The sequence below is a fragment of the Scomber scombrus genome, chromosome 2, assembly GCF_963691925.1.
Source record: "Scomber scombrus chromosome 2, fScoSco1.1, whole genome shotgun sequence".
NCBI classification, from domain to species: Eukaryota; Metazoa; Chordata; class Actinopteri; order Scombriformes; family Scombridae; genus Scomber; species Scomber scombrus.
Genome location: NC_084971.1, coordinates 26239297 through 26251358, shown reverse-complemented (window position 1 = coordinate 26251358; position 12062 = coordinate 26239297). Strand labels below are relative to the sequence as shown.

The window sequence follows — 12062 nt, the reverse complement described above, 5'->3', positions numbered from 1 at the left end:
TTTATAATGCTATTAGGAAGAATTTTTTCGCAACTCTGTAAAGTTATCACAGCAGCAATAATTGCATCCTCCATTGAGACAATGCAACATCTTTGATGAAAAAGTTGAGCACGGTTCAACTTATTATTATTATTATTATTATTTTTTTTTTTTACAGACTATCCCTCTGCTATGACACCAGTACATCAATGCAGTGGCCTAAGTGAAATGAATGAGAGGCAGCATTTTTTCATGCAGTGTTAATGTCTAAACACAGCCTTAGACTGCTTCCAGATATCTAAATTGTTGCTTCCAGACCTCTGAATCGCTGCCCAACAGCTGGTCTTTGCAGTGATTCAAGTCTGTCTGGTGTTGTGCTCATTGGCAGCTGTTTTCTTGTTTGGAGAAACAACTAAGTACATTACTGCTGATTAGTACGGGTAAAATAACCACTCCACCCAAACAGAAAACAGCTGATATGAACACTGTGTCACAATGAATAACGAAGTGAAATTGAAATGGCAATTTAGTCTGATTATCAATGTCAAAACCTGGTTTTAAGACCTTTATTATTTCATTATTGTGCTGTCACCTTGCATACTTCTAAACTAATTTGTGTTTACTGTAATTTATTCACTAATTTGGGTTTAGTCAAATTACAACAGAGCAAACCTGTGGCAAACATATGAATAACATGCACAATGCACAGAGAGTGGTAACATTGGGGGGTTAATGGGGGCCCCCAAACTGGTTAATCTGATCGTACTGGGGGATTACCATTAGTTTCTTGTTGTCTGCTTCATAAAAATGAGAAATGTCTCAATCATATATTATACATGTAAAATTGTATCTGGAAACACATTTGTCTTTATGCAAAAAAAAATTGCAACAAAGCGTCTTGCAACTTTCCTAATTATTGTTGCTGTTCTGAGTGACAGACAGTATTTGATAAAGATCCACTATTGCTCTTTACTCCAGTTGTAGGGACTGTTGAGCTATGTGCTAAGACACAGAAGCCTGTTTGGCCAGATTACCTGATATGTCGAGAGGTCTCTTCCATCGCCGTGATCCTGAGGCCAAGGACCTGCTGAAATCACAAATACTGAAGAGTGTGGAGCTTGTCAAAACCCACGAAGGTGCGGAGGAGAGACTGAACTGAGTCAATAAATAATTAGGCACCTATCAGTGACTACATGCAGAACACACTTGGCTGGTACTGTTTGGGGCCTGACTGTTTATTATCTTTCATGAAACTATCTGATAAAGACTTTAGCTCCTCAGCTTCCTCAGCTCATATGTTCCCTGAGGGGCAGCACATTTGGTTCAACAGCAGACCAAGTGGAGCCATGTTGAATTACTTTGTATTTCTTTGCTTTTCTTGGAGAAGCAAAATTCAGAGATGTTCAGATCACTGTTGTAGACAAAGAAAGCGAAATTGGCTCCAAATGTCTTAAAGCTGTTGTGACTATATTCAGCTTTTCATCAATAAGATGAAAATAGATGAATGGATGAATGTATAATGATGATTTATCACTGAGCAGAAAAAACCCAGTCAAAATCTTTGAATGTGACATTGTTTTCCAACACAGAAAAATGTATGATTTATATTCCAATAATGTGACCGCTTTTAGGAGACAGTTAATCAGCTTTAAGATTATTGTAAGGCCAAACCAAGCACAGAAAATTTCAGAAAGAGCTTTTGATTGTTCAAGCTGGCACAGATGCTGCCCAAACACCAATGCAGCTGAAAGTAGAGTGGGGCTAACACTGCTTCAAACAGTTCACGTTAAATTTGACTTGTTGACACATGAAAACAGTGAAATACATAATAATATCAACTTAATGAAAATTGATCAAATGAAATGACTAAAACTAATATTCTTCTCATTACAGGCATGCCGTAGTTTCTATGAAGCCTCAACACAAGCAGAGTTATTTTATGTGGTAGCATTGTACACAACTGTTTTTATATCTTTGAAGCTACTTAGGGGCTTTTTAAGGGAAACATCAAGGTTCAAGAGGTTAAGATGGTTCAAGACGTTAAGATGGTGCTTCTAACATAGTGAAAGAGTACTTTCTTTTTAATATGAAGTGCAATATGAGTTGACTGAACCCCATCCTTCATCTCAGATGGTTGTTGAGGTAGGGTGTGGTAAAAAATAGACCTGATAAACATTGTTTTATTAGATTTTTTAAAACGTGTTATTTAATTAACCTCACCATAAGATTGTCATTTTAAATTAGATTTTTATTGATTCTCATTTACAATAGTTCATATCTTTGAATATACTGTAACATTATACATTATACACTTGACACTGATGATGTGTAAAAAAAGAAAAGAAAAGAAAAGAAAATCAGTACCACACTAGCAAACCTTTAAACCCCAACAAAATACCAAACTGTTTTTTTTTTGCAAATTTGTTTGCAAATGTATGTAAGGAATTGTATGTAAAGCTCAATACAATTCCTTTGGAAACTGTACATATCATATAATAAAGTGCTGTTTATTAACATGGTGTCCATAGTCTACAGTCACCACACACAAAACAGGCATAAAGACAACAGACCATTTGTATTCATGGAGAAAAGTAACAGCCACAACATGGGGCTGGTTTAAGAAAATCTGCCATTATACTGTACAGTGACAGCAAGACAATATAATCATATATCCCAAATCCATACAAAAGTATCCTCAGATATTTTTTTTTAAATAATTGGATGATGCACACATAAGCCTTGATTCCTTTCCAGCTTTGAAAGGCTGAATATTGAAATTAAGGACTGTCTTATATTGAACTAATAAAATAAGTTCTGTTCGCCACAGGCTTTTATTGGCAGAATATGTTAAAGACGAATGAGGCAAAAAAAAAAAAAAGAAGAAAAAAAGGAACTGAATTCAAAACCCTGGATTTTATTATTCCAGGAAGATAGACATAACCACATAACAATGTTGCCTTTCTTTGGTTATTAAAGTTAAATCAACCATGAAAAGGTTTCCATTTAAGGGCCGAAACCAACTGCAATAACAAAGTGTTTCATTTTGTGCACATATAAACATGTTTACAATAAAATATTCAGTAATTAATTGCTGACTAAAACATCTGCTCTTATTCAAAGTGCTGCATTATAAGAATATAATGCAAAACTGAATCCTGGCTTTTTCTAATATTAGTTTTTATTACAGAAGTGAGTTATGAAATCAACCTTAATCTAAATAATGAAATAATTATGTTCATATGACAACTTTGCCTGGGCCCGTCCCTCTTGATGTTAAACTAATGAAACCCATGGGTCCAAAACCTAAAAATAAGGACAGCTGAAATAAAACTAGGGCTTTATTGTTCCATTTCCTGAAAGAGTTTGATATGTTGCATTTCATAAATATTGAAGTATGTTGATAATAAACCAAAATAAAAATTGAACTGTGAAGCGTTCCTTAAAGTCCCTTAAAATACTGAGATGATCATGAGGATCAAATACCTTCAGATTGAGAAAGAAAGAGCAATCTGAATGTCACAGATCACCTCAGTCAATGTTCATGTCTACACCTGTATTTCTGACTCCAATAGGCTTGCAGTGAGGGGTCCTGAGTCAAGTCTGATACCCCCCACCCCTGTCTCTGAGACAACTGGTGAAGCAGTGGGAGTCCTCATGGTCAGTGAGGACAGCGATGGGGAGAAAGTGGGAGTCATGGCTGAAGGGGTTAGTCCTGTGTTCCTGGCTAAAGGGGAATAGGCATATTTGCGGTGAGAGGGCCTCCTGCTCAGGCTCGGCATGCGAGCCAGCTTTCGTGGAGGCACAGTCCTAATGCCAGGCTGAGCCACTCCTGTTATAAGAGGTGGCGGATGCATGAGGCAGTTCAACTCTGCTGCTAAGTCCTCACGGCCGCCTTGGAGCTCCTCGTCAGGGAGCATCCCGATATCGGTGAATACGGAGGCCAGAGCCTGGAAACGTGGCTCCCAGTCCAACAGGTATTCCCAGCTGTAGCTGCCCTGCAGCTGCTCCTCTAGACACAACAGTGATGACAGAGAATCCGCAGATGCCTGGGCTTCAGATAGGGGAGCGTACCCTCTTGTCCCCATATTCTCCTCCAGATCTCTCACCCTTAGTACTGGAAGTAGACCCTCACCTCCTCCCTCTTCTTTGAAGTGGTGGAGGCTTTCTGTGCTGGCAATCCCTGAGATTAAACATTTATTAATTGTTAAAAGGTGCTCCGGCCCTACATCAATAGAGTGGCAGGAGATACTGTCCCCAGGTAAAGCAGAGTCCGAGATCTCTAAGGTCTGGTTCTCTTGCACAGGTTCATCTCTTTTACGACAGGGATACTCATTGATCCACTTGATCTCCTGGTCCTCAGCTGTCTCACCCTCTGCTGATCCACGACCACTTGAGTCTGACTGAGTATAAGGTTTTGATATGTCATTCTTGGTCATTACGATGCTGGGCCGTGCAATCTCTTGCAAAGAGATTTCACTCTGTGACTGCCCATAAGATCTACCAAATGAGCCTGTGCTATGGTTCAAACTTGAGGCAATGGCAGTAGCCTTTTTGATGGCGGCTTCTTTGATTTTGTACCTGACAACCAAACTCACAAAAAAGATGAGGACAAGGAGAAACATGATTAGTGAGACACTCAGAGTAAGCATGTGCGCATCGAGAGGCATTCCAGTGAGTGCCTCTACTGAGCTGGAGATGTTGATAGAAACCAGGGAGGTGGTGGTCCTGGAGCCCAATCTCGGACTACCTGCAGACACAACCAGCTCCACCATATTATCACTGGCATGACTGCCACGTCTGCGAAATACAGGGCCTGACACATGGATAGAACCAATCGTTTTGTTTAACGAGAAAAATGGTGATGGGTTCACGAGGCTGTACTCCACCAGCCCGTCCACTCCTCCATCGTGGTCCATTGCCATTACAAAGCCGACTGTCTCTCCCAGCTTGGCGTTCTCCGGCAGGAGGAAGCGGTACTGCTTCTGGGTGAAGACAGGACTGAACTCGTCCACTCCCTTGATGGCCACCTGCACTCTCACTGTAGCTGCTTTATCGCCTTTGTCCCTGGCTTCCACTACAAAGCAGTACTCACTCTCACGTTCGTAATCAAAGGTCTGTCTGGTGTGAATATCACCTGTGTGGGCGTCAATGGCAAATGCCTCCTTTCTTTCAGGGTTGCCACTGCCATAGTCCATGAAGCAGGAGGACAGAATCGAGTAGGTAAGCTGCCCGTAGGGGCCTAAGTCGTTGTCAACAGCGTGGACTGAGCAGGCGTGGGTAAATGCTGGTAGGTTTTCCAGCACAGAACAATTAACAGTAGGGAACATGAAATAAGGAGTGTTGTCATTCTCATCCAACACTGTGATAAAGACGACTGTAAAAGCCACTTTACGGTCTTCCGATGATTCAACGCCATCAGCTGCTCGGATGGTGAGGGTGTATTTTGAGTCTTCCTCATAGTCAAGGGGGTGGTTGACCACCACAAGACCAGACTGAGGGTCCAGCTTTAGGTGACCTTTGCTGTTCCCAGAGATAATGTCATAATGCAGCAGGCCGTTGATTCCCAGGTCAGGATCCTGAGCGCTCACCTGGATCAGCCTGGTACCTACTTGGCTGTTTTCACTGACCTGTGCATGGTACTCTGTGCTGGAAAAGATTGGTGCATTGTCATTGCAGTCCGTCACAGTCACCATAACAACAGCAGAGTTGTTCAGTGGAGGCGTTCCTCGATCAGACACAGTCACTGTTAGCATGTAGCTCTCAGTGGTCTCACGGTCTAAAGGGTTACACAGAACAAGTTTGCCTACATTTTTCATCTGATTGTCAACCTGAATCTTTTTTACTTCCAGACAAAATCTCTTCTCCTTATTTCCCCTGATGATGGTGTAGTCCAAATGGGTATTTTCGGGGCTCCAGTCTTGGTCCTCTGCAGAGAGCGTCAGCAGGGTGGTATCTGTAGGTGTGTCTTCTGAGACGGTAAGAGTGTAGAGGTCCTGGTGGAACCGAGGTGCATGGTCGTTGGTGTCCAGAATCACTATATCTATGGAGGTGAAACTGGAGCGTACTGGATCACCTCCGTCTCTGGCCTCAACGAGAAGATGGATTGGGTTGCTGTTTACGATGGCCTTTATGGGCTTGTTGGTGAAAACAGACCCTGCAAAACAAAAAATGTGTTCAATGGTATATTAATTTCTTTAAAGCTGCTATAATTCATATCTTCTTATACAGTACAACATTGTATCAAATGACAGTGTGTAATGTCAGAGACATTGCTCATAGTGATGCAATTACAGAGGATTGCAGCTCTACAGAGTTCTACTGAGAATAATTGAGAGCTTCACCTCATTATTTCAGTATCATTATCAGTCGTTCCCAACTTCCCAACGATGTTTTCAGCTACAGAAGGTAGCTGTTTTCAGCTGTAAAGCTCTCTGTTACACTAGTTGCTCAGCATCAAACAGCAAAAAGACACAGTTAGCATTTAGCAGCTAAAGGGACCGATTTCCCTCAGGAGTAGATAGAGACTATAACAGAGCTAAAGGAGAGTGAATATTGGACTTCGATTAAGCAGGTGGATAAAAACATGACAAGCCTACAGAGAATTATCACCCAACTTAGTTCCCCTCAGCTCTATGGAGCATTTTAGTATAGTTCAGCACCTTGTTTTGGTTTTCTGGCCTGCAAACTGCCCTCTCATGAACCTGTTTCCAGCTATAGAGAGAAGCTGTTCTCAGCCAAAAAGCTCCTAATGCAGTATTTAGCTAGCTGAAGATCCAGATATGTTTCTCAGATACCAGACTGATCTAAAGGAGAGTGAATTTTCATTCATGACTTCTTTAAGTGGTAAGAAACACAACTCTAAATTAATGCTTGTGTTGATCTGTGTCAGCCATTAAACTGGCAACTACTTTGCCATAAAAATTCAAAAAGCTGATAATATAAAAGATTTAAGCTTGTTCTCTAGACCCCAAATGTCCAAGAAAAAGGAGAAATCAATTAGTAATACAGCTTAAAAATGCTTTTCAAATAAATTTTCTTAAAGCATTGCTTTCTGTTAAAACCATTCAAATATTTGGGTTTTTATGTATGCAGTGTAAAAGATACAATGCATTTAACACCAAACAGACATCCAGCATTCATTCAAACATACTGCAATGTCAGTTTCTTACAGGCAAACTGCTTACAAGGTAGAGGAACTATAAGAATGACCTGACATCTGGTCCCAACAAAACTATAAAGCTCTTTTCAATCGATTGAACAGATGGTTTAACAAACACTAAGTGTTCCTGCATTTGTTTCTCTTTAGAATAAGATCTGTAACGTCTGTCTGCTTGTATGACAATGCACTGCAAGTTAAAGAATAATTGCCCTTGTCATTAGATGCAGCAATGCAACAGGATTTCCTGTATGACTATAATTTAATGAATTTCATGTGCAGACAATAAGACCAAATTTTCTTCTTGGATGACAATGAAGTGTTTGCCCATCCAATTTATTATTCCACTTCACTGCCACTTAAACGTCTCTCCAGGATGGCTTTATTAATTTTGAGGCTCTCCTCTAAAGCAGCACAATTCATTGTTTGTAAAATATATAAGCATGGAAAAACTGAGAAGAACTTTACCACAAAAAGCACCATATTACATTTTTTGGATTTGTTTAAGAGAGATTTAGTCAACATTGATGCACATTTCACTTTCCATTAGTGCTCCTCACCGCAAAACAGGGCAAATACATTTCTCTGATATTAAACTTTGGGGCTTAAACATGATAGAAGCCCATAAATCATTCTTGAGTGGAAAAGACTAGCCAGCACTGAGGAGTGCTGGTTTGGTTTCAGCTATGTAGGATTTATCTTCTTTCTTGGGTTTAAGGATTTCTAAAAGAGAGATAATAGGATAGGCATGGCTCCTCTAAAGCACTTTATCTCAATGACTTCTAATTGCCTTTGCTGCTGCTAAATCTCAAATTGTTCTTTCTCCTTTTTTCCCCATGCATGAAACTTAACTGTATATCCAAGACTATAAAAATATAAAACGGTGGAGAAATATACTGCTACTGGCATAGTTTAAACTCTCAACAACTTCTGATGGTGTTCGCTGAGGTTCTCATAACCAGGTTAAGACTTTCTCTGTGCCCTTTCTTGTGGAGTGTGCCCCTTTAACTATGCCAGAAAAAACTGATTTTAATGGAGAGAATGAGAGGGATGAATATGAAAATCAGACAACCAGACAGTCATGAAACTTGTAAAGCATGAAGTAATGTCTTTAACAGAAGAACTGCAGTACATTTCATTGGTTTTTTTCTTTGGTGACTTCTTAACCTCTCTCTTTTTCTCATATATACGCACAGTAACAGTACATGAGACGTTTATATCAGACTTGTGTCTTCTCTTTCTGTTGAGCTGCTCTTACCATTGTCCGGCTGGATATAAAAGCCTTGTAAAGGAGATGAGAGCAGTCTGTAGGTGACCTTGCCATTGAATCCAGAGTCTCTGTCAGTAGTGGACACAGACAGAACAAATGTGTCTGCAGAGACCAACTCTGACAACTCCACCTTAAAGAAAAAGCAACTAATGAGTCATATTTCCAGCAATAGCATTATGTATACTGCACAGCTACTCAGATAACACATTATTATTGGTTTATACAATGTTTAAATAATGCTTTATCAATCAGTATTTGTAAGAACAACATTTGGGTGGCCAGGTTGTTGCTCTTTAGTTTAGGATGGACAGTTGCACTCTTCAAAGCTGAGAGATTAGGACCAAAATAAAAATTCATTAGCATTTAGAGCTTCTGAATTGATGGACTTTTGAAGCGTAACTAAATACTTGATGGGTCATTATAAAGTGAGAACCATATGACTCTTTATTAATAGAGACTCTGTAATACATCAAGTCTGCACTCACAAATATTAGTAAATCATTAGCAAAGAGTAATGGATTGCACAACTGCCCAAAATGTATCTTTATTAAAAGCATAATTACAGCTAATAAATCCTTACTCAAGCATTTTTTGTTAAAAAGTGATTTCTAGTTATATTACAGTGGTCTGTATGTGTGACCATGTCTTTTTATTGATGTTTACAAATAATCCATACCTGGTAGGAGACTTTGCTAAAGACTGGAGCGTTGTCGTTGACATCAAGCACTTGAACTTTGACCTCTCCGGTGGTCTGGTAGAGGGAGTCAGATGCCCAGACTGTCAGAGTGTACTCTGTCTGCTCCTCGTAGTCCAGGGCTCGAGTCAGCGTTATCACACCAGTGTATCGATCAATAGCAAAGGGGCTGTTGGTGCTACTGTTGTCTGAAAAGCTGTAGGTAATGGTTGAGCTGAGGTCCACATCATTTGCGGTCACCTGGGTAACCATGTAACCTGCCGGCAGATCTGCAGTAGAACCAAAAATGTGAGGATAAGTGGACATAGATCATAACTTTAACACCCAACATCAGTTCTGTTCTACAGTTTGTCATTTTTAATTATATTGTATCTCTGAAAGCAGTATGAGAGCAGGGCAGTGTGAGTAGGTCTTACTCTCTGCTATAGGCACGGGCTCCATGGGGGGGATAGCAGGACTGTTGTCATTGACGTCCACCACTTGCACCCTGATGGTAGTGGTGCTGCTGAGCGAAGGGTTCCCCCTGTCTGTCGCCTGCAGTACCAGCCTGCAATATCAGAGAAGTAAACAAATAATGGCACTTAACTAGACAGTGTATTGATGCATATTGCTATGTTGGACATGTATTGAGTATTGTGTTATTTTAGGTATTTGTCCTTGTAAAATCAGTCACTCTACTTTCACTTGAGCAGATTCAGACTGGTGAGGCATTTTTCAGTTATGCTGTTACAGGTGAATCAGGAGGATATTCCATTTTAGTTTAATTTGTACCTCTTTTGCCTTGCCAATAAATGTGTCAAACAACTGTCTCATGAGTCTGTCTTAAGATTGGCAGTGCACAGTCATAACGAAATTATGATCAGGGGCCCGTCTCACCAAATTTGCAAGGTGCAAGCTGCGAGTTGCACCATGAGCTCATTTCCTCTCGCTCACTTATAGTAGAGATGTTTTGCTACTTAAATAGTATCCCACACACGAACTTGTAGGACTCAAATGTGTATCTGGACTTTGCAAGTGACTCATTAGGGAACTATGACTGCTGCCACTGTTTACAATCTGCATGCGGGCAGTGTAAAAAAGCGACGCCATAATTCTACTTTGGCTGTCTCACCGTGACTAGACCACACACAGTAGCAAAGTTTACTTCCCAATTAAACTGCTTCAAATTAATAAAGAAGTCTTATTCCCCTCTCTTAATGAAGATTAAACAGTGATTATTGTGTTGGCATTCAACAACTGCATCTTTCATGAATCTTTGAAGTATATTCTTACAAAGACTGGATGTGTCTTTAGAAGGATGTGTGGTTGCTGACACCAAACTTTTTAAGTTTAATACAGGGGTAGATTCACATTTAAGTTTGAAGATGGACAATAAACAAATGAAAGACACTCTCAGTGAGAAACTCACAGCTGCTAGTGGTACAGAGGCTAGCTAGAACACAAAAATGACTTTTCTTCTCTATTTCCAAAGTACAAGCATATAAATGTTGTCTCAAATATCATGCATATTAAAAATGGTTACAGGAATACAATTTAATGTGTTATGTCAGCTTACTTGTATGAAGGGGTGATTTCCCGGTCCAGTAAAACATTAGTGGCAAGAATCCCACGAACAGAGTCCAAGATGAATGCGTTGTTATGGTTACCAGACACAATTGCAAACTCAATCTGCCCGTTTATGCCACTGTCAGCATCAGAAGCAAACACCTGGAGAAAATATGAGAGGTAGTAAGTCATAAAAAGCATAATCTCACCAGTTATCACAATAAAATATATGCCATTGTGTATACCTGCATAATGTAGGTGTTGTGAACTTGACCCTCCCAGACAGCTGTTCTGTAGCTGCTGTGTTCAAACACCGGTGCGTTGTCATTGATGTCCAGCAGGTTGATGGAGACCCTGCAGTGAGCCGTCTGCAGCCCGTTGTCAGCCAGCACCACCAACTCGATCTGAGGGCTCACCTCGAAGTCCAGAGAGTTATCTTTCTGAACGCGGATCTCGCCTGCATGAGAGGGAAAAAACTGGGTTATGCCAAAAAAAACTGCAGAAAACAGCGGGAGTGGAATAGCCCATTTTAGGGGCTAGGTGGGCCAAGGTGGAACGTTTTTTTTAAATATAATATATTCAAAACTACAATATTAAAAACTGAATAATGTTTCTACTGTGGCCTTTTTTAGATCAAAAAGACAGATTTAGAAAATTAAGAGGACGTAATGGAAAGAAAAACACAACTGAACATAGTTTCATGTTTTTGTAGAAACCAAAAGTAATCAGTCCTACTCTGACACAATTGTGTTATTTGATTGTTGTGTAACTGTGTCTATGCTATTGCAGACATGAAACTGAAGATTTGGGCTACGACGTGATAAAATCAGGCTGGAAACAATCATAATTCTTTAGGAAATACTTGTATATAAACAACAAGATGGACAAGATAAGTTGAAACGGATTTTTGAAGAAAGATACAAAAAAATAGTGAGGTTGGATTGGCAGCTTTCACTGGTCAGAAACAAAACAAAATGGAAACTGGATATTAAAGATATTTTCTGGATACTTTAGTGGAAAATAAAATGGATGATTGAATGACAATTTGTGCCCTTACATAATTCCAATGAAGACAAAAACATGCATGACGTTCCTGCAAATGCATAATGAAAGAATGCCATCTGTGAGTGATAACCAATGAACTGCATCAACTTTGGATGGACAGAAAAAAAGAGGAACGAAAACCATGTTTCTGTAAGCAAAATCATGTTTTTTTTTCTTTTTTACCTGTGTGACGATTAATGGAGAAAATGTGATTCTCGTTGCCACTAAATATGGTATATGTGATCCTTTGTCTGCTGTTGGTTTGGTCACTGGCCTCAACTTTTGTAATCCAAGTGCCTTTACAAAAACAGAGTGAAAATGTTAATGAGGTATTCAATGTTATCGGAAGAAACAAACAGACAGAAAAAAACAGA

At 39.8% G+C, this 12062-nt stretch overlaps 1 protein-coding gene across 1 annotated transcript in view; it reads right to left on the bottom strand.

Annotated features, from left to right (window-relative positions):
- Positions 1-3524: 3524 nt before the first annotated feature.
- The window catches only part of dchs2 (dachsous cadherin-related 2), a 31532-nt gene continuing 22994 nt past the window's right edge, over positions 3525-12062 (bottom strand). The window contains exons 14-20 of the mRNA XM_062426190.1: positions 11872-11985; positions 10890-11101; positions 10655-10806; positions 9516-9646; positions 9082-9368; positions 8394-8535; positions 3525-6133 (exon numbers count right to left, since the gene is read on the bottom strand). Of these exons, the coding sequence (XP_062282174.1) occupies positions 3525-6133; positions 8394-8535; positions 9082-9368; positions 9516-9646; positions 10655-10806; positions 10890-11101; positions 11872-11985 (3647 nt within the window). The remainder of the gene's footprint in view (positions 6134-8393; positions 8536-9081; positions 9369-9515; positions 9647-10654; positions 10807-10889; positions 11102-11871; positions 11986-12062) is intronic.